Genomic DNA, 25,532 nt, shown 5'->3' on the forward strand with positions numbered 1-25,532 from the left:
GCTTATCAAGTGTATTTACTACAAGCTCATGCAGTGACTGTGCAGACAGGCAGACTAGCCTAGTCCAGCGGTCACCAGCCCTGGTCCTAGTCCAGCGGTCACCAGCCCTGGTCCTAGTCCAGCGGTCACCAGCCCTGGTCCTAGTCCAGCGGTCACCAGCCCTGGTCCTAGTCCAGCGGTCACCAGCCCTGGTCCTAGTCCAGCGGTCACCAGCCCTGGTTCTAGTCCAGCGGTCACCAGCCCTGGTTCTAGTCCAGCGGTCACCAGCCCTGGTTCTAGTCCAGCGGTCACCAGCCCTGGTTCTAGTCCAGCGGTCACCAGCCCTGGTTCTAGTCCAGCGGTCACCAGCCCTGGTTCTAGTCCAGTGGTCACCAGCCCTGGTTCTAGAGAGTAGTGTACCTCTAGGATCAGGGTTAGTGACCACCACATTGCTCTAGTCCAGGGTTGGGGTCAATTCTCAATTGAAATTCACTAATTAAATAGAATTGGCCCGACCGCTGCTCTAGTCGTTATAGGCTACTATTCCAGGGCATGCACCAGTGAACTCCAAGCGGTGGGGAGCGCCAGCCAGGCCAGCCTGTGTAAGACAAGACTCCAACTCACTTTTGTCAAACCTGTCAGCGAGGCGGGAGCGCATGGCGGCCACGCCGACGCCCAGCTCTGGGTCCAGGTGGTCAGGAGACTCCTCCTGCCTAATGAGAGTCAACACTAACTGCTCTGAGGGACAGAGATCAGGGAGCAGGCCACCAGCCGCGGGATGGGAGAGAACAACACACAAGAAAGAGAGTCAGTCAGTAACACCGCTGTGGGCCGGGTCCAACCGCACACAACAACACACACGTGAGTATGTGTGTAGGTGAGTGGTGAGTTCAGGTGTGAGTCTGGAAGAGGCAATTGAAATTGAGTTGGTGTGTGTGTGTGTGTGTGTGTGTGTGTGTGTGTGTGTGTGTGTGCATGCGTATGTCAACTGTATGTGTGTGGCTCCGCTTGTGAAAGTATGTGAATGCTGTTGGAATGTCGTTGATATTGTCTTGAGTCCCATGAAGGTTGTACAACACTGCTCCTATGTGGCCAACTGGTCTCATTGCCTTCCGAAGCTTTTCTGCAGTTCATATCCTCACCGTGCCAGCCACACGACTGTCCATAGAGACCATTCATTCCCCAAATGGTATCCTTAACAACCTAGCAGCCATGACAACCAGGCATTATCTGTCCCCAACAGACCCGCCTCAGACACACAGACAATAAACCTGATTTATCTCATTATATCCTTATACATGGTAAACAAACCACACTTCTTTGGGGACTGTACACACACACAGAATAGTAATGTCGCCCAATTCACTGAAAATACATCAGTGAAGAACTGTCAACATCTCCCTTGCATGTCACTGTTTGGTTTGCAATTTAAGCAGTCAGTAAACAGAATAGAGAATCTCTAACTCTAAACACTGTAAAGGTCTGTAGTACTGAGATCAGAGAGGGTGATCCTGCTAGACTGGTCTACAATACCTGAAATAATTTCACCTGTAGAATACACACTTGCTCAGAATAGATACCTGAATTCACACTTGGTTTAGCACATGTCCATCTATAGTAAAGCTTTGGCTTTGAATGTATGAGCAGGTAATAGTGTGGACTCTCAGCACATGTAGGATAGGGCACACTCTCTCCTGTCAGAACACACCTTATCTATGTGTACTTTGGGACTTTTGTACTTTGGGACTTCATGCACACACCTGAGATTCTCTTTCTTCATCCCTTTCCCTCACATCCTGTGTGGGTGTGTGTATGTGTGTGTGTGTGTGTGCACATCAGTGGAGGTTGCTGAGGGGAGGATGGCTCATAATAATGGCTGGAACAGAGTGAATGGAATGGCATTAAACACATAGAAACCAAGTGTTTGATGGACACTACATGATCGAAAGTATGTGGACACCTGCTTGTCTAACATCTCATTCCAAAATCATGGGCATTAATATGGAATTGGTCCCCCCTTTGCTGCTATAACAGCCTCCACTCTTCTGGGAAGGCTTTCCACTAGATGTTGGAACATTGCTGCGGGGACTTGCTTCCATTCAGCCACAAGAGCATTAGTGAGGTTGGGCACTGATGTTGGGCGATTAGGCCTGGCTCGCAGTCGGCGTTCCAATTCATCCCAAAGGTCAGTCAAGTTCTTCCACACCGACCTCAACAAACCATTTCTGTATGGACCTCGCTTTGTGCACGGGGGAATTGTCATGCTGAAACAGGAAAGGGCCTTACCCAAACTGTTGCCACAAAGTTGGAAGCACATAATCATCTAGAATGTCATTGTATTCTGTAGCGTTAAGATTTCCCTTCACTGGAACTAAGGGGCCTAGCACGAACCATGAAAAACAACCCCAGACCATTATTCCTCCTCCACCAAACTTTACAGTTGGCACTATGCATTGGCGCAGGTAGCGTTCTCCTGGCATGTGCCAAACACAGATTCGTCCGTCGGACTTCAAGATGGTGAAGTGTGATTAATCACAGAGAATGCGTTTCCACTGCTCCAGAGTCCAATGGCGGTGAGCTTTACACCACTCCAGCCGACACTTGGCATTGCGCATGGTGATCTTAGGCTTGTGTGCGGCTGCTCAGCCATGGAAACCCATTTCATGAAGCTCACAGACTAACCGTTATTGTGCTGACGTTGCTTCCAGAGGCAGTTTGGAACTCGGTAGTGAGTGTTGCAACTGAGGACAGATAATTTTCACACGCTACGTGCTTCAGCACTCAGCGGTCCTGTTCTGTGAGCTTATGTGACCTACCACTTCGCGGCTGAGCCGTTGTTGCTCCTAGACGTTTCCACTTCATAATAACAGCACTTACAGTTGACCGGGGCAGCTCTAGCAGGGCAGAAATTTGACAAACTGACTTGTTGGAAAGGTGGCATCCTATGATGGCACCATGTTGTAAGTCACTGAGCTCTTCAGTAAGGCTATTCTAGTGCCAATGTTTGTCTACGAAGATTGTGTGCTCGATTTTATACAATTGTCAACAACGGGTGTGGCTGAAATAGCTGAATCCACAAATTTGAAGGGGTGTCCACATACTTTTGTATATATAGTGTATTTGATACCATTCCAATCATGCCACTCCAGCCACTACCACAAGCATGTCCTCCCCAATTAAAGTGCCACCAACCTCCTGTGGTGCACGTGTTTAAAACACATCTGTCAGTCATCAGTGTGTGTGACAGATCAGGCCAGTGAGGCCACCAGGCTGTAACAGCCTAGGTGACTATGGCTAAGGTCCAGGAGGTCAGAAGGATTGTGGGAAAGATCTAAGTTACCCAAGAAGAGCTGAGAAGGCGCAAAAGAACACAGTGACACGGAAATACCTTTAAGAGAGCGAAGGAGAGTCTAATAAGGGACTAAGGGGTGTGTGTGGGTGTGGGTGAGAGTGTGTGTGTGTGTGGGGGGGTCTATAAGGGTTGTTCTTTGATATGTCATCCTGTCTTGACTCCTGACTGTCCTAATTAACCTAGAGTAAGAGTTTTTCTGTCAATATCAGCTTTCCCTGGAGTCTGGACTAACTGATGATTTGGGGTTAAGGTAGTATGGGAACCATATTGATGCTGTTCTCTCTCTCTCACTCTGATGGGGATCCCTAGCCTGGAGACAGATTGACCTGACCCAGTTGGCACTTCTCTCTCTATCCTGACAATATGCCCTAGCTGCTTTCTATTTCTGGAACCTACTGGAGGCAAAGCACAGTCACACACAAACACACAGCCGCCCCACAATGTACTTGTGCCAGCACTCATGGACATTCAGCCACGTGAGTCCCCTCTTCCAGGACAATCCCTCCAAAGCCACTATAGGAGCAACGGCAAACACAAACTGTTCTCTCATCTCCAGCGGTATTACTGCCAAACCTGCGACACCAAGCCAACTATCTTCCAAAACACTGACCTCCTCCCATCTAATCCCTGCAGTTTAGCCAAAAACCTATTCTGGCCCATAGCACTCACTCCCTGATGCAGCCAAAACGCAAATAATCATGCTAGGACTTTCTATGTGCGCATAGGACTCTGTGGAAAAATCACTGTGCTGTGTGGAGGGTGCAGTGCAACGATGTGTTCTGCTGTCCCTGTAAATGCAAAGGCGCATCTATGACGCATTGCTTTTTTTCGGGGACAAAAGCGCATTGAATAGCCCCAAAAGACCAAACATTATGCTGCACCACTATATAGGCCTAGACAAATATAGTGTCTCTATTATGTAAACTAGCACAGATTTGGTGTACACCTGTCTGGGCCCCGCGTGACCTCAACAGATGAGATGGCCTTCCCGCGAGGAGCTTAGAATAAGAGCAATTAAAGAGTCACGTGGCCTTTAAGTCATTGCCAGTGTTGAGCTCTCCCATAGTGCCGCCGAACTAACCTACGTGCTCTGAAAAAAAAGATTCCTATCCTGACAGTATGCACCCTGTACCATTTACCCTTGTCCCAGAGAAAATAAATTAATACGTGGAAAAATACATAGCCATTTATGTATAAGCTAACCTACATAGACTATTACGCGCAAAGGATGGATGCGAGCACTGTTTATAGTGAGGCCATGACAACTCGGTCCCGCTCACCTGCAATAACCTACTCTCCATTACCTGCCTTTACTGTTATATCTGCAGCATCATTACGCACATCATACAAAGCATTGGAAATTGGTTCAGTTGAAGCGCAGCGCCCCCATCCCGAGTCGAACTGTCTGTGCCAATAGAAGAATAGCCCTGTTGTTTGCACTGACTGTCTATGGCAGGCGTAATACGCAGCGCCAGGCTGCACCGCCCCCCGTGCCGCAGTCCTGGGCTCAACAAGGCTATTCCAACCCCATAGCCCCACTAATATAAGACGCATAGGCCTATAGAATAGGACAGATTGTGCATATTGTCAATAGAACCAATCCGTCCTCGCTGCAATGTTTATGTCGCTGCCAGTTCGATCCCTATAGCTACCCATGGAGCTGTACTAGCCTGTACTGTAGGCTACATACCTCCGCCCCTCTTGTTGTGCTTACCTCCCTCGCTGTGGATCTTCTTCGATCGCCGGTTGAAGTACATCCTGATCTTGTGCGGGTCTGTATTGGCCTGGAAGAGGGCGGCCGGGGCGCTGGCATGCCCGTGGCTCACGTACAAAGCGGAGGAATGCGGGCCTGGGACAAGGCTATGGTCGTTGGGAGATGAATCATGTTCGATCGATGGACTTGGGACGGTGATGGGTCGGCTCAGCAGCGACGAGGGCGCGCATAGGGGTGAGACGTGTTAGTGCGTGCGCGCGCCCTCGTCCTCAGCCAAGATCACAAAAAGCCTGATCCGTTGCATAAGTAGGATACTCGCGTGAATCTCGTTCCTTCATCCTCACTCACGTTGCTTCAATTGGACATTCATGTAGCTGAGCGTGTGCCTTAGGTTAGTAGTCTAATATCACGTCATGCGTAAAAATAGCCTAACACAGTCGTAGGCCTAGTCGGGCCATAGCCGCAGAAAGGCCAACACTGCAGAGGTAGGCTAAATAGCTAAGTACTAGGGAATATGACTATTAGCACTTTTGTGCTATGACCATTTTACATTTGCATCTTTGATCATAACCTCACTGTCCTAATTAGTGTTACATTCATCTAATTCCATAGGCCTAAGCCTGAGTGACTTCTAGCCTAGGGAGAGAGAGGCGTGTAAATCAAATTCAAGTAAAAACAAAGACTTGTCATGATATGATAGGAGGTACAGTTGTTCACACCACAGGGAGAGAACATAATTGGAGGTGTGGATCCTGTGGGAGGAACACAAAGTCCCCAGTGGGAAGCAAATAAACAGCGCACAAAATAACTCCAGACATAACAAAGCTGTATTTAATTCCCTTGTTAAGGAGCAGAAGAAACCCCTTGTGTTTATTTATATTACATAGTAACAGAATACATATTCATCTTAACTATTTTTTAAATCTCATCACATAACACATATCAATATCTCAAAGTTTGTTTATCTCATTAAATAGGAACAGAATAAATATTAATTTCTGAATTTCGGTGGCCACGGACCCTCCCACTCTGTCTTAGATAGATGGACATTCAGGCGACTGACTGATGCTTCTCCAGAACCATATTAACATTGTTTTATCACTTCCTTCAGCACTACCGGACACACGCACACACACTTCAGTATAGAAAGAGCATCGTTTCCTGTATCACATCCCTGTCTCATGAGTCTGCTTGGAACAAAGTCAGGATGAAAATGACAGAAAACCCCTGCCCTACATGACACCAATACCACTGGTCTCCAGTTCTCACCATGTGGTACTGTAGTTGTGAACACTGCCCCTGGTGGTAACAGAGTGATACTGCATGCAGGGAAAGCCAATTGAGATCTAGGCCAGGCTAATGGAGGAAGAACGCTTTAGTGTTCACTGATCTGAAAGGATTGGATAGATGCTACCATTTTGCTTTCACCTAGTCATTCCTTTCAGGTTTGTGAACATGGAACTATTACTTAAGTGATAGAAATCCAGGCTCTGTCGTAGCCGGCCGCGGCGACCGGGAGACCCATGGAGCGGCGCACAATTGGCCCAGCGTCATCCAGGGTAGGGGAGGGAATGGCCGGCAGGGATGTAGCTCAGTTGGTAGAGCATGGCGTTTGCAACGCCAGGGTTGTGGGTTCGATTCCCACGGGGGGCCAGTATGAAAAATAAAAATAAATAATGTATGCACTCACTAAACTGTAAGTCGCTCTGGATAAGAGCGTCTGCTAAATGACTAAATAAAAAAATTAAAATAAAAAATCAGGCCATGACAGCCAGGTTCTACCAGAGCAGGGGCTTTAAACACAGACATTAGAGCAGGGGTGTCAAACTCATTCCACAGAGGGCCGAGTGTCTGCAGGTTTTTGGTTTTTCCTTTCAATTAGACAGACCTAGACAACCAGTTGAGGGGAGTTCCTTACCAATTAATGACCTTAATTAATCAATGAAATACAAGGGTGGAGCGAAAACCCGCAGACACTCGGCTCTCCGTGGAATGAGTTTGACACGTGCATTAGAGGAGTGGGGGATGATGATCACATTTTTCATTGAGGAGTTCTCTAGGAGACTGGGGATAGGGGGAGAGCATACTTCGGAGCAGATACTCTCCATTTCCCAACAGACTAATTATTCATCAATGCCCAGGAGTAAACAAGTGAGGACAGCACTATAAAGTTTCCTTCCGTTCCTCCTTCATGTTATTGCATTATTGGCCTGTCTCCATAACAGACGAGTCCTACTACAAGTGCTTGCTGCTAAATTACCTCATACACTTTCCCAATTATTATTTGCTTTAGATGTTTCTTTCTGACTTGTGTTACTAATATTTTAGTGTCAAAGGCTGCAATTCATTTGAGGATGAACTATTGGACATCCACTGTGGATCTATGGGGTTAGATGGCTAGGTTTAAAGAGCTGGAACTGGTAGGCAGACAACAACATCCTAGGGACCACTGGCCAAGTCAAATTTAATTAAAAAGTCAAATAGAATCCACAATAGCCTTTGTCTAAACAAATACAAATGATAGAATACACTTTAAAAGGGATGTTGGAGCTTTAAAATGGAGAATTCCAATATTAGCTCTTACTTAATAAATGTTTTCTGCTTAAAATGCAAGGAGGATGACTTTCTGTTCTCAACCCCAAAACACAGACGGCGGTGACATATTTACACATTGTCAACCAAATCAAATCTACAGAAGCGACTGACTGATTGCTGTAGTCCGTTTGTGACATGGTGACACAGCGTATCAGGTGAAAGAGTTGATCAGCAGCGGCTAGCTATAGTAGCTCTTTAAGCGTAAGTGCTATCTGTAAATGTGGACCTCAGAAGCATCGTAACAGAAGCAAGACAAGAAAAAACAAATTAAAAAAATAAAACAAGGTGCTGAAAATAAGTCTACAAAAATAACGCTTTGTTAATTCTCTGCATTAGTCCCCCCCCCCTTTGGGTTCTACCATTTCTCAGCTTGAACACAATGAATATTTCAATGGTAAATGAAAACATTAAAGCGCTATGTACATGTACTGTCCGCTCCGCTCGGGCATGCTCAGTTCAGCCAGCAGGGGGCGAGGTGGAGCCGGTGGTGGTCTGGGGTCAGGGGGTTCAAGGGGTCAGGGCAGGGTCAGTCCTGGTGCACGGGGAGGATGGGCTGCCTGCAGATGGGGCAGGTGTTGTTTTCAGAGAGCCAGCGGTCGATGCAGTGAATGTGGAACTCGTGGGCGCAGGGCAGGCGGCGCAGCTTGTTCCCTTGGGCGTACTCGTTGATACAGACGCTGCAGGCGCGCCCCGCCTCCCCCTCCAGGCTGGCCTGGCCGTAGGTGCGCGTGGCCAGTATGTCGATCTGCTCTTTGGTCAGGCCGCGAGAGTGTTCCTCGTCCTCCTCGTCGTTGAGCAGGAAGAAGTGGGCCAGCCGCAGGATGGGCAGCGTGCCGTTCTCTACCAGGTTGTTTGTGTCCCTGCTCATCGGCCGACCATCGTCGGGGGTTGGGACTACACCGTCGCCACTCCCGCCTAACCTCCCCTGCCCTCCTTCTACCTCCTCGGCCCCTGCCGCCCCCTCTCTCTCCGTCTCTGCCCCTCCTGCCTGGCCTCCCGCCACAGTTCCACTCTCGTTACCGTGGCTACGGTAGGTCTGTGTGGTGTTGGTGTTAGCATTGGGTCCTGCAGGGTCCTGGTGACCGGGCGTGCCCTCGGTGGTCTCAGAGTCAGCCTCTGTCTCCATGAGGGAGCTGAGCTCTCCGAAGCCAGTCATGATTTGTCTGAGGATGGAGCGCAGGGCAGTGGAGCTGGGTTCCCCCAGGCCCGTCTCACTGATCCTCCTCAGAGGGATCCGGATGGTGCTGACGTAGGTCCGGATCCCGGCCCGCTCCGAGCGGGAGATGGTGCGCCGGAAGCCCCCACTGTCGCTTTCAAAGGTGACAGTGTTCTCGGCGGCGCGGGCGCGGGAACGGGTACGGCTGGCGATGCTGTCCCGGTCCCGGTTCTCTCCCGGTCGGATGCGCCGCACCTGCAGATCCAGCATGATGGTGGGGTGGCGCCGCACCCCTCCTGCACCCCCCGACCCGGCCATATGCGCCTCTCCCTCCTGCTCACCTGCCTCTGGGCCAGGCTCTGTTAGTACAGCCGGCTCTGACACGGCCTCACCGGTCTCCATGGAGACAGAAGCAGTTCCATGGCCGGGCTCGGCAGAGTGGCCATTATTAGAGACACCATTTTCACTCCCACCACTAGGGGACAAGGTAGCCGAGTTAGGGGTGGGGTTTCTCTGAAGAGGGGAGCGGCTACGTCTCCTAGACGACCGGGAGGAAGTCCCACCTCCTGCTGCAGGCCTGCGGATCCGGCCGCGGGATCGAGTCCTGCTGCTGCGCGGCTCACGCCCCACAGACGCCACCTGGGGGCCAGACTGGGGCGGTACACGGGGGCAGTCCTCCTCCTGCCCCTCCCCTGGGGAGGAAGACCCGCTTGGGGGTTGGAGCTGTGGAGGGCTTATTTGATCCTGAAGGGTAGGGGGGGTGATGGGGACTAGGGGTGGTGGAAGGTGGAGGGCTGCTGTACCCCTTAGAGCAGTAGGGGGGAACAGGGGTGTGGTGAGGGGTGCGGGAGTCAGAGGAGGTATGGTGGTACTACTGCGTGTACGGCGGATCTGAGCCCTCCTGCCCAGGGTAGCTCGAGGTGAGGGATAGGGGGAGGGCCGGGCAGGGGTGTAGGGTGAGGGGCGAGTGGAGGGGGTGTAGGGGGCAGTGCGTATGGAGGCTGAGGAGGCTGTGGATGGAGGGGGGACAGGGGACAGCTCTGAGGGGTCGGGGGCATCACTGTGCTCCCCTGGCTCTGGCTGCTCATGGTTGATGTTGATCTCCAAGCTGAAGCGGAACTCTCCGCTGTTGGGGTTGGTGCGGCTGACCGCGCGCCACGTCTGGTTGCCGCTCTGGCCGCTGCGCGTGGCGTTCCCGGTGCGTCGGAAGGTGTTCAGCCACTCCAGCAGTGAGTCGCCGTTAGACGCCTCTGCTCCCGGCTCAGCAGTAGCTATAGAGACAGCGGCTCGTTACTGAACTGAGTCAGTTGTAATTATCTAGTAATACTTCAGTACTTTGATCAATAATAAATAAACTGAACTGAGTGAGTATACAGCAGCAATTAGGCCAGGAACCTTTTGAGACCCATAACAATCTGTGAAGTTTAGGTTATACATAGCTTTAGCATTAATTTCCCACCGTAACCCCTATAAGCCCATAAAACCACTACCACCGCTATAGCTCTTTATCCCTACCTGCCCCTCCCTCGCTCTCCTCCCCCTCACCGCTGCTCCCCTCCTCCTCTCCGGCCTCAGTGTTCTGTGGGTGTGGTTCAGGGCGGGGCTGAGATGACACGCGCTCCTTTGCCCCGTCCAGGCGCTGCCGCAGCTCCTCCGCTGTCACTTCACCTGGGGAACAACATGTCCTTTGTTAGGTCAATATGGAGGGTGTATGATGGAGGGTTATATGCTTGATTGTCGAGGGTTCAGGTTCATTTCAGCCCTTAGTGGCCAACATGAAGCCATATATAAAATGTGATATTGTGTTATTACACATTAATGTGCGTGTGTGTGTGAGGGTAGGCCTTTATTAGGGTGCATTAGCGGGGCTCAGTCTATTGGGTTGGGTTGGGGAAGGGGTGCATGACAACTCGAGGGCTGCAGTCCTGCTGGTTTTTGTTTCTCCATGGCATTAATTAGTGCCACTGATTGGCTAAGGCAGGGATGGGCAACTCCAGTCCTCGGGGGCCGGAGTGGTCACACCTTTCCTCCATCTCCAGAAAACACAGCTGATTAAACTAATTGCATTCTAAACTGAAGATCATGATTAGTTGATTATTGGAGTCAGGTAGGCTAGCTGGGGTTGGGGCAAAAGTATGAGACCAATCAGGACCCCCAAGGACTGGAGTTGCCCATCCCTGGGCTAGGGGGACCAGGCACGTGGTTGTCCTAGTACGAATTAGCCTGTGATTTAAAAACAATGAGGAAAACCAGCACACATCGCTGCCCTGGGGGATTGGCGCTATGCAACCCTGCGTTAGGGGTTCTAGTGAGGTCAGGTGTTCTAGGTTCCTCTCACCAGGTGTGCCCAGCAGGTTGCTGTCTCTCATGAGGCGGTACTCTTCCTCGCTCAGCTCGTTGATGAAGTGATAGTACGCCTCCTCCCGTCGAAGACGCTCTGCCTGACGCCGCAGCTCGTCTCGCCCGCCAGCAGGGTCCATCACCATGGAAACCGCTGGTGCACAGAGGGGGTTAGCTGGGGTGTCAGAACATGGAACACCTGGCTGGATCTTACCTGGGCACTGCTATAGTAATACATCCATAATTCAATCATAGGCAGCAGCTGAGTTGAGATCATGGATATTTTGATTCTATACAACTGTGACAAACATGGATTAGAACGAGACGACTTATTAAACCCGTTTGTGGCCCCACCTTTAGCCATGAATCATTTCAAAACAATGCCATCCATTTTGCTGTGGGATGAGACATTGCCAGTAATATTGTGACGTCGGAGCTCCAGTCTGCCCACACTAGTCGTGGATCAACTACATAGTAAATCGCCTACAAAAATCGAACCTTCTGAGTTCCGACAGCTAGCAGGCTAACCTTCTTAGATTCATCAGAAAACCTCCATACAACAGCATCAATGTCACAGCGATAGACATAAATGAATATTGAGTTTGCCGTAAAGGCAGCAACAATCATGCCATTTAGAGCAATATTGCAGACTCTACAAAACATACCATACAGCAGGCCATGTTGAAGAACGCAGGAGAAAGGACCAACAAAACTGACGCCGGTGTCATCCTACTAGCTACCAATCACCGACCCAGGAATGATCATAGCCACGTCGGAGGAGGGACATGACAAAGAATAGTCGGGCTCCATGCAAGTTGACTTTTGTAGAGAAGAGGACAAAGAATCGTCACCTAACGACTGCAACAGAATTATATAAACGTCTACAACTAATAAAAATCTCCTTCACAACTATACGCCGGTTTCACATTGCCTTTCAAAGCGGCGAGTTGTCATTTTGAATGCGCAACGCATTTGTTAGTTGTGTCGACAGCTAGCTATCTGCTGGTGAAAGGTTTCGCCAATAAATAAGACATTTATTTTGACAAGCAACACACGAACAGAGTGCATACAATACTCAACCTAAACATAGTTTTTTAGCTCGAGTAAATGGAGATGACAACGAAATGTAGAGGTAGTTTTGTACCTGACACAGCAGCTGTAATATCGACGCGTTTGCTTCCCTCTCCGCTCTGATTACAATGTAGCCAAGATGGGACCAACTGTGCTACACTTCTCACCGTCCGATCAAACACCAGCAGCGTCAGATAAGTTCCTACCCAACGAAACCGCACGACAATAAAAGGTGCTGATTATAACAGCTAATTATTGTGTTTCACTCAATGTATTCATATTTGTTTAACTGTGAAGAGGACTGTTTTCAATTTGCAACAGGTTATTTTTCACAAATTTATTTTACATAAAACCACGCAGTTGATCATTTTCTCCCAGCAGTCTAAAGGTAAATAGATATACCCCCCAAATAATTATTGGAAAATGGAATAGCAATTAAATGTTTCTTCCCGTTTTTCAATGTCTGTGCGCATATCTTGACTCATCTTTGTGCCTTTATTAGACGCCAGAATTATCTAATTTCGGACATCCAACATCAGATTATGATTAAGGAGTGGAGTAATTGTCATGAAATGTGGAGGGGAAACATTTGAACTGGCTTCAGAAATGCCAGCACCAAAATGTTGATCATAAAACGAGATGTTTGTGTGAATTGTACAATTTGTATCCCCTTCACATTACAAAGAGTTAAAATACACGTGGTGTGCTATACACATAGCTCCCGTCCATTTCTGTGCATTCTGCAATAACGACATTTTACGACAGTGCCGTGCGTGGTTTTTCTGTTATCTCGAGTGTGATACCGGCTGGAGAAACGCAGTAGCAAGATAATACGAGAGAAAGGGGTAGCTAGTAATAGTGCCCATACCTGGCCCTTCGTCGCCGATAAGAAACCTGCATCTTCTCTGGTACATATAAACCTAGCCGTTAAATGTGGAAACAGGGCTGAGGAGAGAGCGACGCGAGGGAAGGCAACAACAAATTCTAACTGGGGGTGTGAAGTAAGTTGCCTCCCAAGCGGCGCTTTAAAAGGAAGCAGAAGATAATTGACCTAAACAACAGAGAGAATGGACTACGATTTCAAAGTGATGCTGACCGGTGAGCGAGAACGTGTCGAGGATCTGTTTGAATACGAGGGATGCAAAGTGGGAAGAGGCACCTACGGTCATGTATACAAAGCAAAGAGAAAAGATGGGTGAGTTGATAATCAGAGCCAGTATGAAGGCCCTCAGGTCCGCGAGTCTCCCAATAAAACAACTCGGTTTGTCTTGGTTGCTCCTGTTTAAGGCCCCCCCTCAGACAAACACCTATTTGTAACTCGTAGTGCGGTGAAATTTTTAAAGAACCAACTGAATAAACTCAGTACGTCATAGCACCTGGAGAACAGGGTCTTGAGCTCCATGACAAAGCTGATTTGAGCACTGACATCAGTGGCCCAGCACTAACAGTCGTGCAATGTGTTCGCTAAAGCCATCAGCTAAGCTTGCCATTGTAGGATGTATTTCAAATCATAGTTTTAAAAGGGCGCCTGTGCTCGCGGATGAAACGGAACATAACGGGGGATGTTGTAACAACATCTTACGTTGGGTATTGCAGCCATTAAGCAAGTTTTGCTCTAAACAGAATAATGAGGATATTTTGGTATGAAATTATGCCGTGTAATTTTTTGCATTTCGAGATATTCTATTTTCGCAGTAATATGAACAAACTGCGTGAAGTAGGCCAGCCTCTGTGTGATAGCCTATTACAGACGCAGCCAAGCAAGCCAGAGGCAGGTGCAGTCGCGCGCAGGGATGTTTGGTCTGGCGGGTTGGTGTCTGGATCTGGAACGGTCTGGCTACACACAACATGATAATAATGGATTTATATAAAGCAGTTTTTCCACTGGGTGCTTAAAGCACTTTACATTGTATTGAGGAAACTCACCTCCTCTACTAATAGAAGGAAAGTGTTTAAAATCTCAATTGGAGGGACATGAAATGTACACAGGTATTCTGCATGGATGAATGAAGAGGCCCCCTTCATATAGATGAGATGGACACAATAATAAAAGTGATCCTTCTATTGACCTCTTCACTCATGTCTTTTCTCCCTCGCGTGCAGTGTGGAATAGAACATGATGCTGTTATCTCATGACCAAGTAAAATGGTTATTTCTGTTTTTATAGAGGTGATTTACTATGGTCTAATTATTTGAGGCTACAGAATGTTATGATTATGAAGGTCTCTCTCTGCCAATAAGAAGTGAGACAGTGGGTGTTATTTTCCCTACTGTAAAACAAATAGGCTACAGCCTTTTAACCATGGAGCTTATGCAATCACACCAATTCTCAGGCCACTATTTCAAAATGGAGTAAAAGCGCTGTAAAACTTTCAAATAATGTTATTCTATACATAGGCTATTAGACTAATGTATGTAGACCATGCCAATAACCAGTGTCATGCATTTCATAGGCTAAGTAGTCATGTCCAATAAATTATTCAAGATACTGGAATATACCGGTTTTGAGCAATCCCCAAATTAGTTTGTTTTGCTATTATGGTTTAATTACCTTGTGTTTTTAACTTTATTGCATAGGCCTAGTTTTATAAAAATAAGATTTTATTACAATGAACATTTTAGCCCAAACATGTTATAGTGTCAGGGGCTGAGACAAAATCCACTGCAGATGTATCCAAGCATTTAGACCATATCATAGCCATTTCAGCCAGGCAATGTTGTTTATTCCAGTTCTCCCATTGTTTTATAAGTGTATTAACCTCTTCTTGCTCCCTTCCTTAATAAATGATTACCAGTAAAAGTACTGGTTAGGTTTACACTGTACCATAATGGTATTTTATACAGTGGTCATGAAGGAAAAGAGCCCATTTCAGACTGCAGACACCCTGTCCTTCCCCATCTGTCCCAGTCCAGCCCCATCCTAGTCTGGTCTAGTACAATCCATTCCTCCTGACCCCATCCTAGTCTGGTCTAGTCCAATCCATTCCTCCTGGCCCCATCCTAGTCTGGTCTAGTCCAATCCATTCCTCCTGGCCCCATCCTAGTCTGGTCTAGTCCAATCCATTCCTCCTGGCCCCATCCTAGTTTGGTGGTCTACTACATTCCTGGCCCCATCATAGTCTGGTGGTCTAGTCCATTCATCCTGGCCCCATCCTAGTCTGGTGGTCTACTCCATTCCTCCTGGCCCCATCCTAGTCTTGTGGTCTAGTCCATTCAACCTGGTCCCATCCTAGTCTGGTGGTCTAGTCCATTCCTGATCCCATCCTATTCTGGTGGTCTAGTCCGTTCCTGACCCCATGCTAGTCCAACCCCATCCAATCCAGTCCAACCTCATGAGGTGGAGTCCAGATCATCCATGTCTGGTTTAATCTAGTCCAGCCCAGATCCTTGACTGTGACTGGACTTTGTTATTGAACCTCAACCCTCAGGACACAAATCAGACCCACCAAGCAGCGGGTCCAAAACATGGCCAGACTCACTGGCGGCTGTAACCGTGTTTTAACCAGCCCTAAGTGTTCAAAGATGTTTGTGTTTATTGTAGGAGGCTGCTGTTTACGAGCCTCTCATATCCTAATTTGTTCTCCTTGAGTTGAACATGGCCCGAGGAGGCACAAAGAGCGGTTTATGAGATTATTTGGGCCGGGTGGAGGGGGGGAGTTTGTACTAGTGAGGGACTAACCCAGCGTTTGTGTGTCCCTCGCCAGCTGCCGTAGTCTGTTTCCCCTCTACTGTATTAGGTATGGGGGTGAGCTTGATTATATTACATCAATCTGGAGGTAATTTAAGCATCTTGCCCTCCTCTCACAGCCACTCCTGTACCACCAGCTGCCAGCTGGCCTCCTTCATGTCTCAGTGTAGCAAGGCCCCATGGTAACTGTAGTGAACTTGGGTTGATGCTGTATCTTTTTCTTTGTCTTCAGGAAGGATGATAAGGACTACGCCCTCAAGCAGATTGAAGGCACTGGCATCTCCATGTCCGCCTGCAGAGAGATTGCAGTAAGTGTGTTGTTTAGTTCAAGAGCAGACATCCCATAATGTGTGTGTGAATGAATGTTTCTTCTTCTAGCTACTGCGGGAGCTGAAGCATCCTAATGTGATCTCACTGCAGAAGGTGTTCCTGTCACACGCAGACCGCAAAGTCTGGCTGCTCTTTGACTACGCCGAGCATGACCTCTGGGTAATACACACACACAGGGTTGGGGAGTAACGGATTAAAAAGAAACAAAGTGTAATCAGTTACGTTACCAGCAAAACTATAGTAATCAGATTACAGATACTTTTGAAAACTAGATGATTACTTCTAGGATAACTTTTAAAATGTTTGCAAAAAAAACATTATGTTTCTGTTTTATCAATGACATTTAAATCAGCATTAAAAAAAGGCGCAAATTTAAGGTTGTTCTGCCTGAGCGAGTCTGACCACTATGATGATACACCAAATGCACTTGATGGATTGTGTTAAAAGAGCAGGAATAGGCTTTTGTAGGCTACAGTCCAAGCTGCGACTGCTGTCGACATCCAAAGATTATTCAACTTGAATATACGTTTGGAGGTAAGGACGACAGCGGTGTAGCCTACAGGTGATACAGATATCACTAGGGTTGATATCTACATAGCGCATTGATGTGAATCATACTGCTGCTCTCTCATTTAGCTATTTGCCCTTATAGATTGTGGATGGCTATTCACAAATGTATATGTGTATTTTAACCCAAGAATGGTTGAACTGAAGTAGTTTAAGCTGTCTATCAATCTGTTTTTGCGACCAGTGAACAGCCAGTGAAAATGTGCTCTTGCAACAGTTGCATAGTGCGGATCCAACCTATGGAATATAAGTTTGATGGAGTTCCTCCACTCTAAACTCCTCCTTGGTCTTGTGCTCCATACTGTCACAAACTAGTTTAATTTAAGAAGAATACAAGTGGGGCTTTTATTGCTCAATCTAATTTGTGTTGATAAAAAAATAAAAAAATCCATAGGCGTAACGGACACATGCTCAAACTCGCGCATTTTTGATAGACTTAAATCGCTGCAAATTATCGAAATATCAAAGTGTCACCAACAAAAAGTGTAAACAATAGGCCTATAGCAGATGCAGCATATGGCATACATCAGTAGTGTTCAAAGCATGCCATTCCATGAGAGCAGCATTTTTTTTCCAACTGGAAGCAATGAGCCCAATCAGTCCTCCATGACAACAAAATCATAAACAACAGAGTAGGCTAATAAGTCATTCGTTTTTGGGTTATGCTCAGGTAAAACAATTTGGCTAATCTATACTTCCATAATTCTAAATCCTATTCTTGAAGATTGAGGGTTATTACATTATTTGGAATGACTGGAAATCTGACAGACTTAGTTTTTTAATGTAAAGATGAATCCTAATCATATTATCTGTAGTAGAAAGCAATGGGTTAGAAGAAGCCTACATAACAAACCCATAAAGTAAAATGCAACATCCATTTATGGCCAGCTATGTAAACTGTAACATTGATTTATCCTGCAATAGATGTCATTCAATTGGTAATATTCATTTTTGTCTTCTTCTAAAAGTAACTGAAAGTAATCAGATTACGTTGCTGAGTTCGGGTAATCCAAAAGTTAAGTTACTGATTACAATTTTGGACAGGTAACTAGTAACTGGAATGGATTACATTTAGAAAGTAATCTACCCTACACACACACCACGCAGACCCAATCATTTTCATGAACACTCACAGATTTATATCTGATGCATCCATCCACCCTCTAAACACACACACATACAAGTACACATTTATTTTTACATTTACACACTTTTATAAACATTCAAATATTTTACCTCCACACCTCTTTAAATCCAGGGACGCAGACAGCACACACTAATGATGCCCCCTCTCTCCACAGCACATCATAAAGTTCCACAGGGCGTCCAAGGCTAACAAGAAGCCCCTGCAGCTGCCCAGGGGTATGGTCAAGTCCCTGCTCTACCAGATCCTGGACGGCATCCATTACCTACACGCTAACTGGGTCCTACACAGAGACCTGGTGAGGGAGGGGGGGAGAGGGTAGGGAGGGAAGGAGAGAGTGCATCCATTTCCTGCACGCCAACTTGGTCCTACACAGAGACCTGGCCCTTTTCTCAATTGGATTTGCTCAACTCCTCCGCCTTCTCTCGCCTCCTTTTGAAAAGGTAAAAGGTAATCGAGGAGAGGCGCTGAGGGGAGGGAACGTGAACGAAAATGTGCTTATATGAAATTAGATTCTCCTCTCTATTCGTGCGTCATCAGGCAAATTACGTTTACAGGGGTGGAATCCCAAAATATATGTAACGTGATAAAACAAATGTAGCTAGTTCTGCAAGACATTTTCTAGATAAAAGGATAAGTAGCATATCATTTTTAAATGTTTGCATGCTTTTCTCCTCAGAGTAAGCAACAAGGGGGTGTGGCAGATATCAAAAGTATTCTGTGAAGGACTCAGGTAGGATACACATGACCATCCTCGATGAAAGGAGGCTATCGAGGAGGGGAGGACACTCTTCCGTTTGCCTACTAACAAATTGACACTCCTCGACCATTTATCGGTTTCCGGGTCACGGAGGAGAGCGGACGGAGGACAGACTTTTTCCCAAATGAGAAAAGGCCTTTGTATGAGAAGGAGGGGGGGGGGGGGGGAGAAAGAAGAGGGGGCATCCATTACCTGCACGCCAACTGGGTCCTACACATAGACCTGGTGAGAGAGGGGGGGGGGAGGAAGGAAGAAGAGGGGAGGAGAGAGCAGTGGGGAGGACGGGGAGAGGAAAAGAGGAATGCAGGAAATGGTACAGTGGCTTAGCACTGTGTGTGTGGTTGGGCACCCTGGTGGAGGAAATGGAGGTGCCTGGCCTGCTTCTCTCCTGGAAGTAATGTTCATTGTTACGCCACCAGAGGGCAGCATTGACACTACCTGGACCATTCAAATGTGATTCAGCATTAAGGGGCCAAACTAATGTTAATTCCTCTCGGTTAATATGTATCAGTGTGGGTATTAGGATAATGGACGAAAATATTTGGGTGATATTAACTGTTAATATGTTTTTCCCCCAGAAACCTGCCAACATCCTAGTGATGGGGGAGGGGCCAGAGAGGGGTCGAGTAAAGATCGGTACGACAGAGTGTTTTTTCTCAGCATAAGGTTTAGTCAGTACATAGAATGGCTATAGTTAATTCACTGGTCATTACACATTATTTGAACATTATACTACATTATCATATTATTATGTTGCTTATTTATTTATTGTGTCTTGCTCTACAGCGGACATGGGCTTTGCCCGCCTCTTTAACTCACCACTGAAGCCTTTAGCAGATCTGGACCCTGTGGTGGTCACCTTCTGGTACAGGGCACCAGAGCTGCTGCTGGGGGCCAGGCACTACACCAAAGCCATCGGTGAGAACAGCCACGGGGTGTGTGTGTGTACTGTGTACCAAGAGCTGAAGTTCTGAGCTATCCTTCCACCATCCTAGGATAAATACTGTTGTGTGTGTGTGTGTGCATGTTTGTGCGAGCATGTTCAAGTGGGTGGCTGTGCATGGGCGTGGTTTAGAACACAGTGTGATATCCAGGGCTCTAAGCTGACATTTTTTACAAGGAGCACATGCTCCTAAGTTGATAAATGTAGGAGCACATTAAGAAATGTAGGTGCACAATGAAAAATATTAGAGGTATTGATAATTTGCCAAATATAAAAATTAGTGGCACTGGTGGCCCAAATATTTAGGAGCATATGCGACCAAAATGGTAGCACTGTTGAGCCCTGATATCTCTAATCCTCCCTGTGCATCTGTCAGACATCTGGGCGATTGGCTGCATCTTTGCCGAGCTGTTGACGTCTGAGCCCATCTTCCACTGTCGCCAAGAGGACATCAAGACCAGTAACCCCTACCACCACGACCAGCTGGACCGCATCTTCAACGTCATGGGCTTCCCCGCTGGTGAGAGAGCTGGGCTGGGACTGTGGCTGGGACTGGCCTCCTATAGAACCACCACACATAGGCCACGAAACCACCATGTAGAGGCCAAGAATACTTCAAAACTGGCTCTGGATATAGAGGGTTGCCCGTGAGTGCTGGGTACTCTCTCATAACTTATCAGGACACGCCTATGTGCATTGAAATGGTTGCTCGTATGTGTTAAATTATTCACCTTGTTCCAACCGAATACCCATACGTGCGTTCTAAATAGTTGGCTTTTTGGGTATGCAAAAATATAACGTTTTATAGTATAGTAATGCTTTAAATGGCAGGATTTCATATTAATTTAGGCTTTTCATCAAGTAGAATTCGCTACACACTATTGAGGAAGAGCATCGTCTTTTCATACTCGCATCTTTTTCACACTCTGATAATCAGAATAGGGGATGCGCTCTACCAAAATGAACGAATGGCTGGGAACAAGCACGATTGCGCATTAGATGACGACTTCTCAGCATGGATCAACCTAGTTTGTTGATATTTGTTACTTGCTGCATACGTTTTTACTAAACAGTATGTTCTAAATAGTATGTAGACTTATTAGTACACAATATGTACTTTTAGTAAGTAGGAGGCAAGACAGATTTCGGACATGTGTAATTGAACCTGCCTGGCAAATAGTGATATAATACTGAATGACGAGTGTACTTAAACCATGACTAGGCACAGTTCTATTCTGGCCTGGCTTGTATGAGCCCAAAGCAATCTATCTGTCCTGTACAAGCACTAACTGACAGTCTGATGATGTAATCCTCAGAGAAGGACTGGGAAGACATAAAGAAGATGCCAGAGCACTCCACTCTGATGAAAGACTTCAGAAGGAACACGTGAGTGGCTTTTTGTCTGCCTGCATGCTTCCTGCCAGCTCTGAACAAGATCATTTTTAGGATTTTAATATTGGATTCGTCTTCCCATCCACTAGAAATAACATGTTGTATCACAGGTATACAAACTGAAATAACATGTTGTATCACAGGTATACAAACTGCAGCCTTATAAAATACATGGAGAAGCACAAAGTCAAACCAGACAGCAAAGCATTCCATTTGGTGAGTTGAAATTAGTTTTCTCAGTCTAATGTTGCCTGAACGTTGTTGTTGTTACATAGCATTGTTCAGTCTGACGTTGTATGAAAGTTCAGTGTTTTACTCGTGGTGTGTCTAACGTTGTGTGAACGTTGTGTGTAGCTCCAGAAGCTGCTGACCATGGACCCGATCCGCAGGATCACATCTGAGCAGGCCATGCAGGACCCTTACTTCCTGGAGGAACCACTGCCTACCTCAGAGTGAGTCAGGACCCTAATACAACTTTAGAACACATTTATTACTACATGTATTACAACATTATAACACTTACTACATGTAGTACAACATTTATAACACATGTATAACTATGCTGGAAAAAAATATAAACGCAACATGTAAAGTGTTGGTCCCATGTTTCATGAGCTGATCCCAGAACATTTTCATATGCACAAAAAGCTTAATTCTCTCAAATTTGGTGCACAAATGTGTTTAAATCTTTGTTAGTGAGCATTTCGCCTTTGCCAAGATAATCCATCCACCTGACAGGTGTGGCATATCAGGAAGCGGATTAAACAGCATGATCATTACACAGGTGCACCTTGTGCTGGGGACAATAAACGGCCACTCTAAAATGTGCAGTTTTGTCACACAGCACAATGCCACAGATGTCTCCAGTTTTGAGGGAGCGTGCAATTGGCGTTCTGACTGCAGGTATGTCCACCAGAGCTGTTGCCAGAGAATTGAATGTTCATTTCTCTACCATAAGCCGCCTCTAAAGTCCAACCGGCCTCATAACCGCAGACCATGTGTAACCACGCCAGCCCAGGACCTCCACATCCGGCTTCTTCACCTGCGGGGTCGTCTTGAGACCAGCCGCCCTGACAGTTGATGAAACTGAGGAATATTTCTGTCAGCAATAAAGCCCTTTTGTGTGGAAAAACTATTTCTGGCAACGCCCCTGCCCAGTCATGTATATTTTTGTTCAGTATATATTAAAACGACTAACACATGTATTACTACATTACAACATAATACATGTATTACTATATTAAAACAACTAATGCATTATTACTGCATGTATTACAACAAAGCACATGACTACATATATCACATTATTACTACATGTCTAGAGTGATGTGTGGGTATAGCCTGTAAGATAAGTGGTGTGCTTGTGTCAGTGTGTTTGCAGGCTGCCAGATACCATACCCCAAGAGGGAGTTCCTGACAGAGGAGGAGCCAGAGGACAAGGCAGAGAAAGTCAGAAATGTGTGTGCCTCATATCTTTACATTTGGGTCAAAATATATAGGATTACATTTAAGTGTGTTTTTGCGTGCGTTTGTTTGTGTGTGTTTAGTCAACTATAGAGTAAAGGTTTAAAGGGAACATTTTGAGTGTATTTGATGAAGGCTTGGGTGTTGTTGTTTAATATTCCAGAAGAACCAGCAGCAGGGGAACAACCACACCAATGGGGCGGGGCACACCGGTAACCCTGACAACAGCCACGCCCAGGGCCCGCCCCTAAAGAAGGTGCGAGTGGTTCCGCCCGTCACTACCTCAAGTGGCCTCATTATGACCTCAGACTACCAGGTAGGGTAGTCTCACACACACACATGCACAATTGCACACATACATACCTACATACATACATACAAAGCAGTTACTATATAGCATAGCAATACCATATTGATAGCATGATTTTGCTGTAAATAAAGAGTCTGATTAGTTACCTCATCTCTGTATCTCTCGCTCAGCGCTCCAATCCGCATGCTGCCTACCAGAACCCCGGACCAAGCACATCACTGCCCCAAAGCAGCATCGGATACTCCTCTACCTCCCAGCAGCCCCCACAGTACTCACACCAGACCCACCGTTACTGACCCCGACCCAGCCCTCGCCAGGCCCACTAGGGGGAATGTACTGAGGGAGGTGGGTGTGTCCATGGCAATAGCCTCCCCTTCCCCACCGGTCCACCCTCACTGCAGCAGTCCGTTAGCCCAGTATGAAATACAATGAGCCCATCCTGAAAATAACACGGCAGAACATGACTTCAACCATGAGCAACACATAGACTAAACCGCAAAACTAGAGGAAGATAAAGATGGAGGAGAACAGATGCTGTTAGTTTCCTTTGTTCCTCTCATGGTCGCTGTGTCTGACCATTCAAAAGTTAACCTTCAGAACTGGTACTGAACAAAAGCCACAACAAGACAAGCAAACAGAAGATGGCTTCATTTTAAGTAAAGGCCACCCAGGGTCTTACCCTCCTCTCCTCACCTCACCACCTCCAACAAAGCTCTCCCCCTTTCCAGCCGGATCCCCTCTTCCCGTTGAAGCTTCGATGAGACTAAAGCTGCTATGTGACTGCCAGCATCGACAGAGTACATTCCCCTCTGTCCTCATGTCTGTCTACGTCTGTCTGTCCGCCCTTCCGAGGGCGTCTTCGCTGGGGACTGAACTGAGCTGCTGACAGGAGCATGCTGGGAGTTTGTGGGCCCCATCCACAGCTCTTGTTGAGGGCGATATTGAGACAAAAACAAACAAAAAACAAAATAATAAGAAAAAAAACTTGATATTAGTAGTTTATAATTGAATGAGTTTTCCTTGGTTTTGTTTTCACTGACTGTATAAAAAACTGTGGCGAAGCAGCTTCCGTTGGGCTGAGAGAGAGCAGCCGTTTTTATCGCTGTGGGCAAAACCTTAGAACTTCATAATGACAAAACCAACCAATCGTGTGGAGGACAGCATATGGAACATGCATTGTACTGTATTGTATTTACATATTTTACATGAAGCAAGTATCCTGACAATAAAAAGTGAAAACGTTAACATTGGAGTTGGGGGTTTCTGTCTGTCTGTGTTAAGTGCTTTTTCCCTTTTCCAGGTTATGTTCTCTTCCAGGAATAGAACAGTGTCTTCAATAATGGAACAATCCCAGTCCATCCTCCTTTTTCTGTCTCAAGTTATTTTCTCGTTTACTGCCCTCTCTCCATCTGTCTTTCTGTCTTTTTCTCTGTCTCTCACACACACACACAGAAGATGAGGTTGCCCTCTCCCAAAATAGTCTGCTCCCTTTGCCCAGTGTAAAGCTTGTGTGCGTCCCTAACATATGCAGTCATCCCAGTCAGTTACTAAAACTGCTAGAATGGAACCAGTCCAGCTCTATCATTAAACCAGCCACTTCCAAGTTGCATTTGCTCCCAAAAACACCTTTAGAAACACCCTAATCCCTTGTTATTAGGCCATTTCAAACTGTAGGCTAGGCCAAATCCTCCATCCCCAAAATACACTGCTCAAAAAAATAAAGGGAACACTAAAATAACACATCCTAGTTCTGAATGAATGAAATAATCTTATTAAATACTTTTTTCTTTACATAGTTGAATGTGCTGACAACAAAATCACACAAAAATTATCAATGGAAATCAAATGTATCAACCCATGGAGGTCTGGATTTGGAGTCACCCTCAAAATTAAAGTGGAAAACCACACTACAGGCTGATCCAACTTTGATGAAATGTCCTTAAAACAAGTCAAAATGAGGCTCAGTAGTGTGTGTGGCCTCCACGTGCCTGTATGACCTCCCTACAATGCCTGGACATGCTCCTGATGAGGTGGCGGATGGTCTCCTGAGGGATCTCCTCCCAGACCTGGACTAAAGCATCCGCCAACTCCTGGACAGTCTGTGGTGCAACGTGGCGTTGGTGGATGGAGCGAGACATGATATCCCAGATGTGCTCAATTGGATTCAGGTCTGGGGAACGGGCGGGCCAGTCCATAGCATCAATGCCTTCCTCTTGCAGGAACTGCTGACACACTCCAGCCACATGAGGTCTAGTATTGTCTTGCATTAGGAGGAACCCAGGGCCAACCACACCAGCATATGGTCTCACAAGGGGTCTGAGGATCTCATCTCGGTACCTAATGGCAGTCAGGCTACCTCTGGCGAGCACATGGCGGCCCCCCAAAGAAATGCCACCCCACACCTTGACTGACCCACCGCCAAACCGGTCATGCTGGAGGATGTTGCAGGCAGCAGAATGTTCTCCACGGCGTCTCCAGACTCTGTCACGTCTGTCACATGTGCTCAGTGTGAACCTGCTTTCATCTGTGAAGAGCATAGGACGCCAGTGGCGAATTTGCCAATCTTGGTGTTCTCTGGCAAATGCCAAACGTCCTGCACGGTGTTGGGCTGTAAGCACAACCCCCACCTGTGGACGTCGGGCCCTCATACCACCCTCATGGAGTCTGTTTCTGACCGTTTGAGCAGACACATGCACATTTGTGGCCTGCTGGAGGTCATTTTGCAGG

The 25,532-nt window shown here is 46.8% G+C and overlaps 3 protein-coding genes across 8 annotated transcripts in view; 1 reads left to right on the forward strand and 2 right to left on the reverse strand.

Annotated features, from left to right (window-relative positions):
• The window catches only part of atp8a2 (ATPase phospholipid transporting 8A2), a 61,948-nt gene extending 56,656 nt beyond the window's left edge, over positions 1-5,292 (reverse strand). For 2 of the 4 annotated variants that reach the window (XM_041861749.1, XM_041861747.1), the window contains exon 1: positions 5,046-5,291. In XM_041861749.1, the coding sequence (XP_041717683.1) occupies positions 5,046-5,088 (43 nt within the window). In that variant the 5' untranslated portion in view covers positions 5,089-5,291. Of the gene's footprint in view, positions 1-603; positions 718-5,045 lie in introns of all 4 variants that reach the window. The other 2 variants (XM_041861745.2, XM_041861746.1) reach the window with 2 other exon arrangements.
• A 2,200-nt stretch (positions 5,293-7,492) lies between these two features.
• rnf6 (ring finger protein (C3H2C3 type) 6) lies at positions 7,493-12,343 on the reverse strand. Of its 2 annotated transcripts, none has more exons than XM_041861753.2 (4): positions 12,281-12,343; positions 11,135-11,290; positions 10,342-10,464; positions 7,493-10,067 (listed from the first exon to the last, which is right to left on the reverse strand). In XM_041861753.2, exons 2-4 carry the CDS (start codon positions 11,280-11,282, stop codon positions 8,167-8,169), a joined length of 2,172 nt encoding a protein of 723 aa, XP_041717687.2. In that variant the 5' UTR covers positions 11,283-11,290; positions 12,281-12,343; the 3' UTR covers positions 7,493-8,166. The 2 variants fall into 2 exon arrangements, with proteins under 2 accessions (XP_041717687.2, XP_045066273.1); XM_045210338.1 differs by having other exon boundaries at positions 10,312-10,464.
• Positions 12,344-12,958: 615 nt separating this feature from the next.
• On the forward strand, positions 12,959-24,050 carry cdk8 (cyclin-dependent kinase 8). Of its 2 annotated transcripts, none has more exons than XM_041861755.1 (13): positions 12,959-13,402; positions 16,128-16,203; positions 16,274-16,384; positions 18,094-18,234; positions 19,275-19,332; positions 19,483-19,614; positions 20,016-20,159; positions 20,956-21,025; positions 21,175-21,247; positions 21,386-21,483; positions 22,402-22,489; positions 22,659-22,751; positions 22,976-24,050. In XM_041861755.1, exons 1-13 carry the CDS (start codon positions 13,275-13,277, stop codon positions 23,099-23,101), a joined length of 1,338 nt encoding a protein of 445 aa, XP_041717689.1. In that variant the 5' UTR covers positions 12,959-13,274; the 3' UTR covers positions 23,102-24,050. The 2 variants fall into 2 exon arrangements, with proteins under 2 accessions (XP_041717689.1, XP_041717688.1); XM_041861754.1 differs by having other exon boundaries at positions 12,960-13,402; positions 22,659-22,811.
• The last annotated feature ends 1,482 nt before the right edge of the window (positions 24,051-25,532 follow it).

This window comes from Coregonus clupeaformis, chromosome 34, assembly GCF_020615455.1.
Source record: "Coregonus clupeaformis isolate EN_2021a chromosome 34, ASM2061545v1, whole genome shotgun sequence".
Classification (NCBI taxonomy): Eukaryota; Metazoa; Chordata; class Actinopteri; order Salmoniformes; family Salmonidae; genus Coregonus; species Coregonus clupeaformis.

What these genes read in the sequence shown, in the direction of transcription:
- cdk8 (XM_041861754.1), top strand. Translation starts at nt 13,275, where the DNA reads ATGGACTACGATTTCAAAGTGATGCTGACCGGTGAGCGAGAACGTGTC. An exon ending in GCACTACACCAAAGCCATCG is followed by an intron (nt 19,615 to 20,015) that starts GTGAGAACAGCC and finishes TGCATCTGTCAG; the next exon opens with ACATCTGGGCGATTGGCTGC. An exon ending in AGGCAGAGAAAGTCAGAAAT is followed by an intron (nt 22,490 to 22,658) that starts GTGTGTGCCTCA and finishes TTAATATTCCAG; the next exon opens with AAGAACCAGCAGCAGGGGAA.
- rnf6 (XM_045210338.1), bottom strand. Translation starts at nt 11,282, where the DNA reads ATGGTGATGGACCCTGCTGGCGGGCGAGACGAGCTGCGGCGTCAGGCA. An exon ending in CAACCTGCTGGGCACACCTG is followed by an intron (nt 10,465 to 11,134) that starts GTGAGAGGAACC and finishes GTTGTTCCCCAG; the next exon opens with GTGAAGTGACAGCGGAGGAG. An exon ending in GGAGAGCGAGGGAGGGGCAG is followed by an intron (nt 10,068 to 10,311) that starts GTAGGGATAAAG and finishes CTGTCTCTATAG; the next exon opens with CTACTGCTGAGCCGGGAGCA.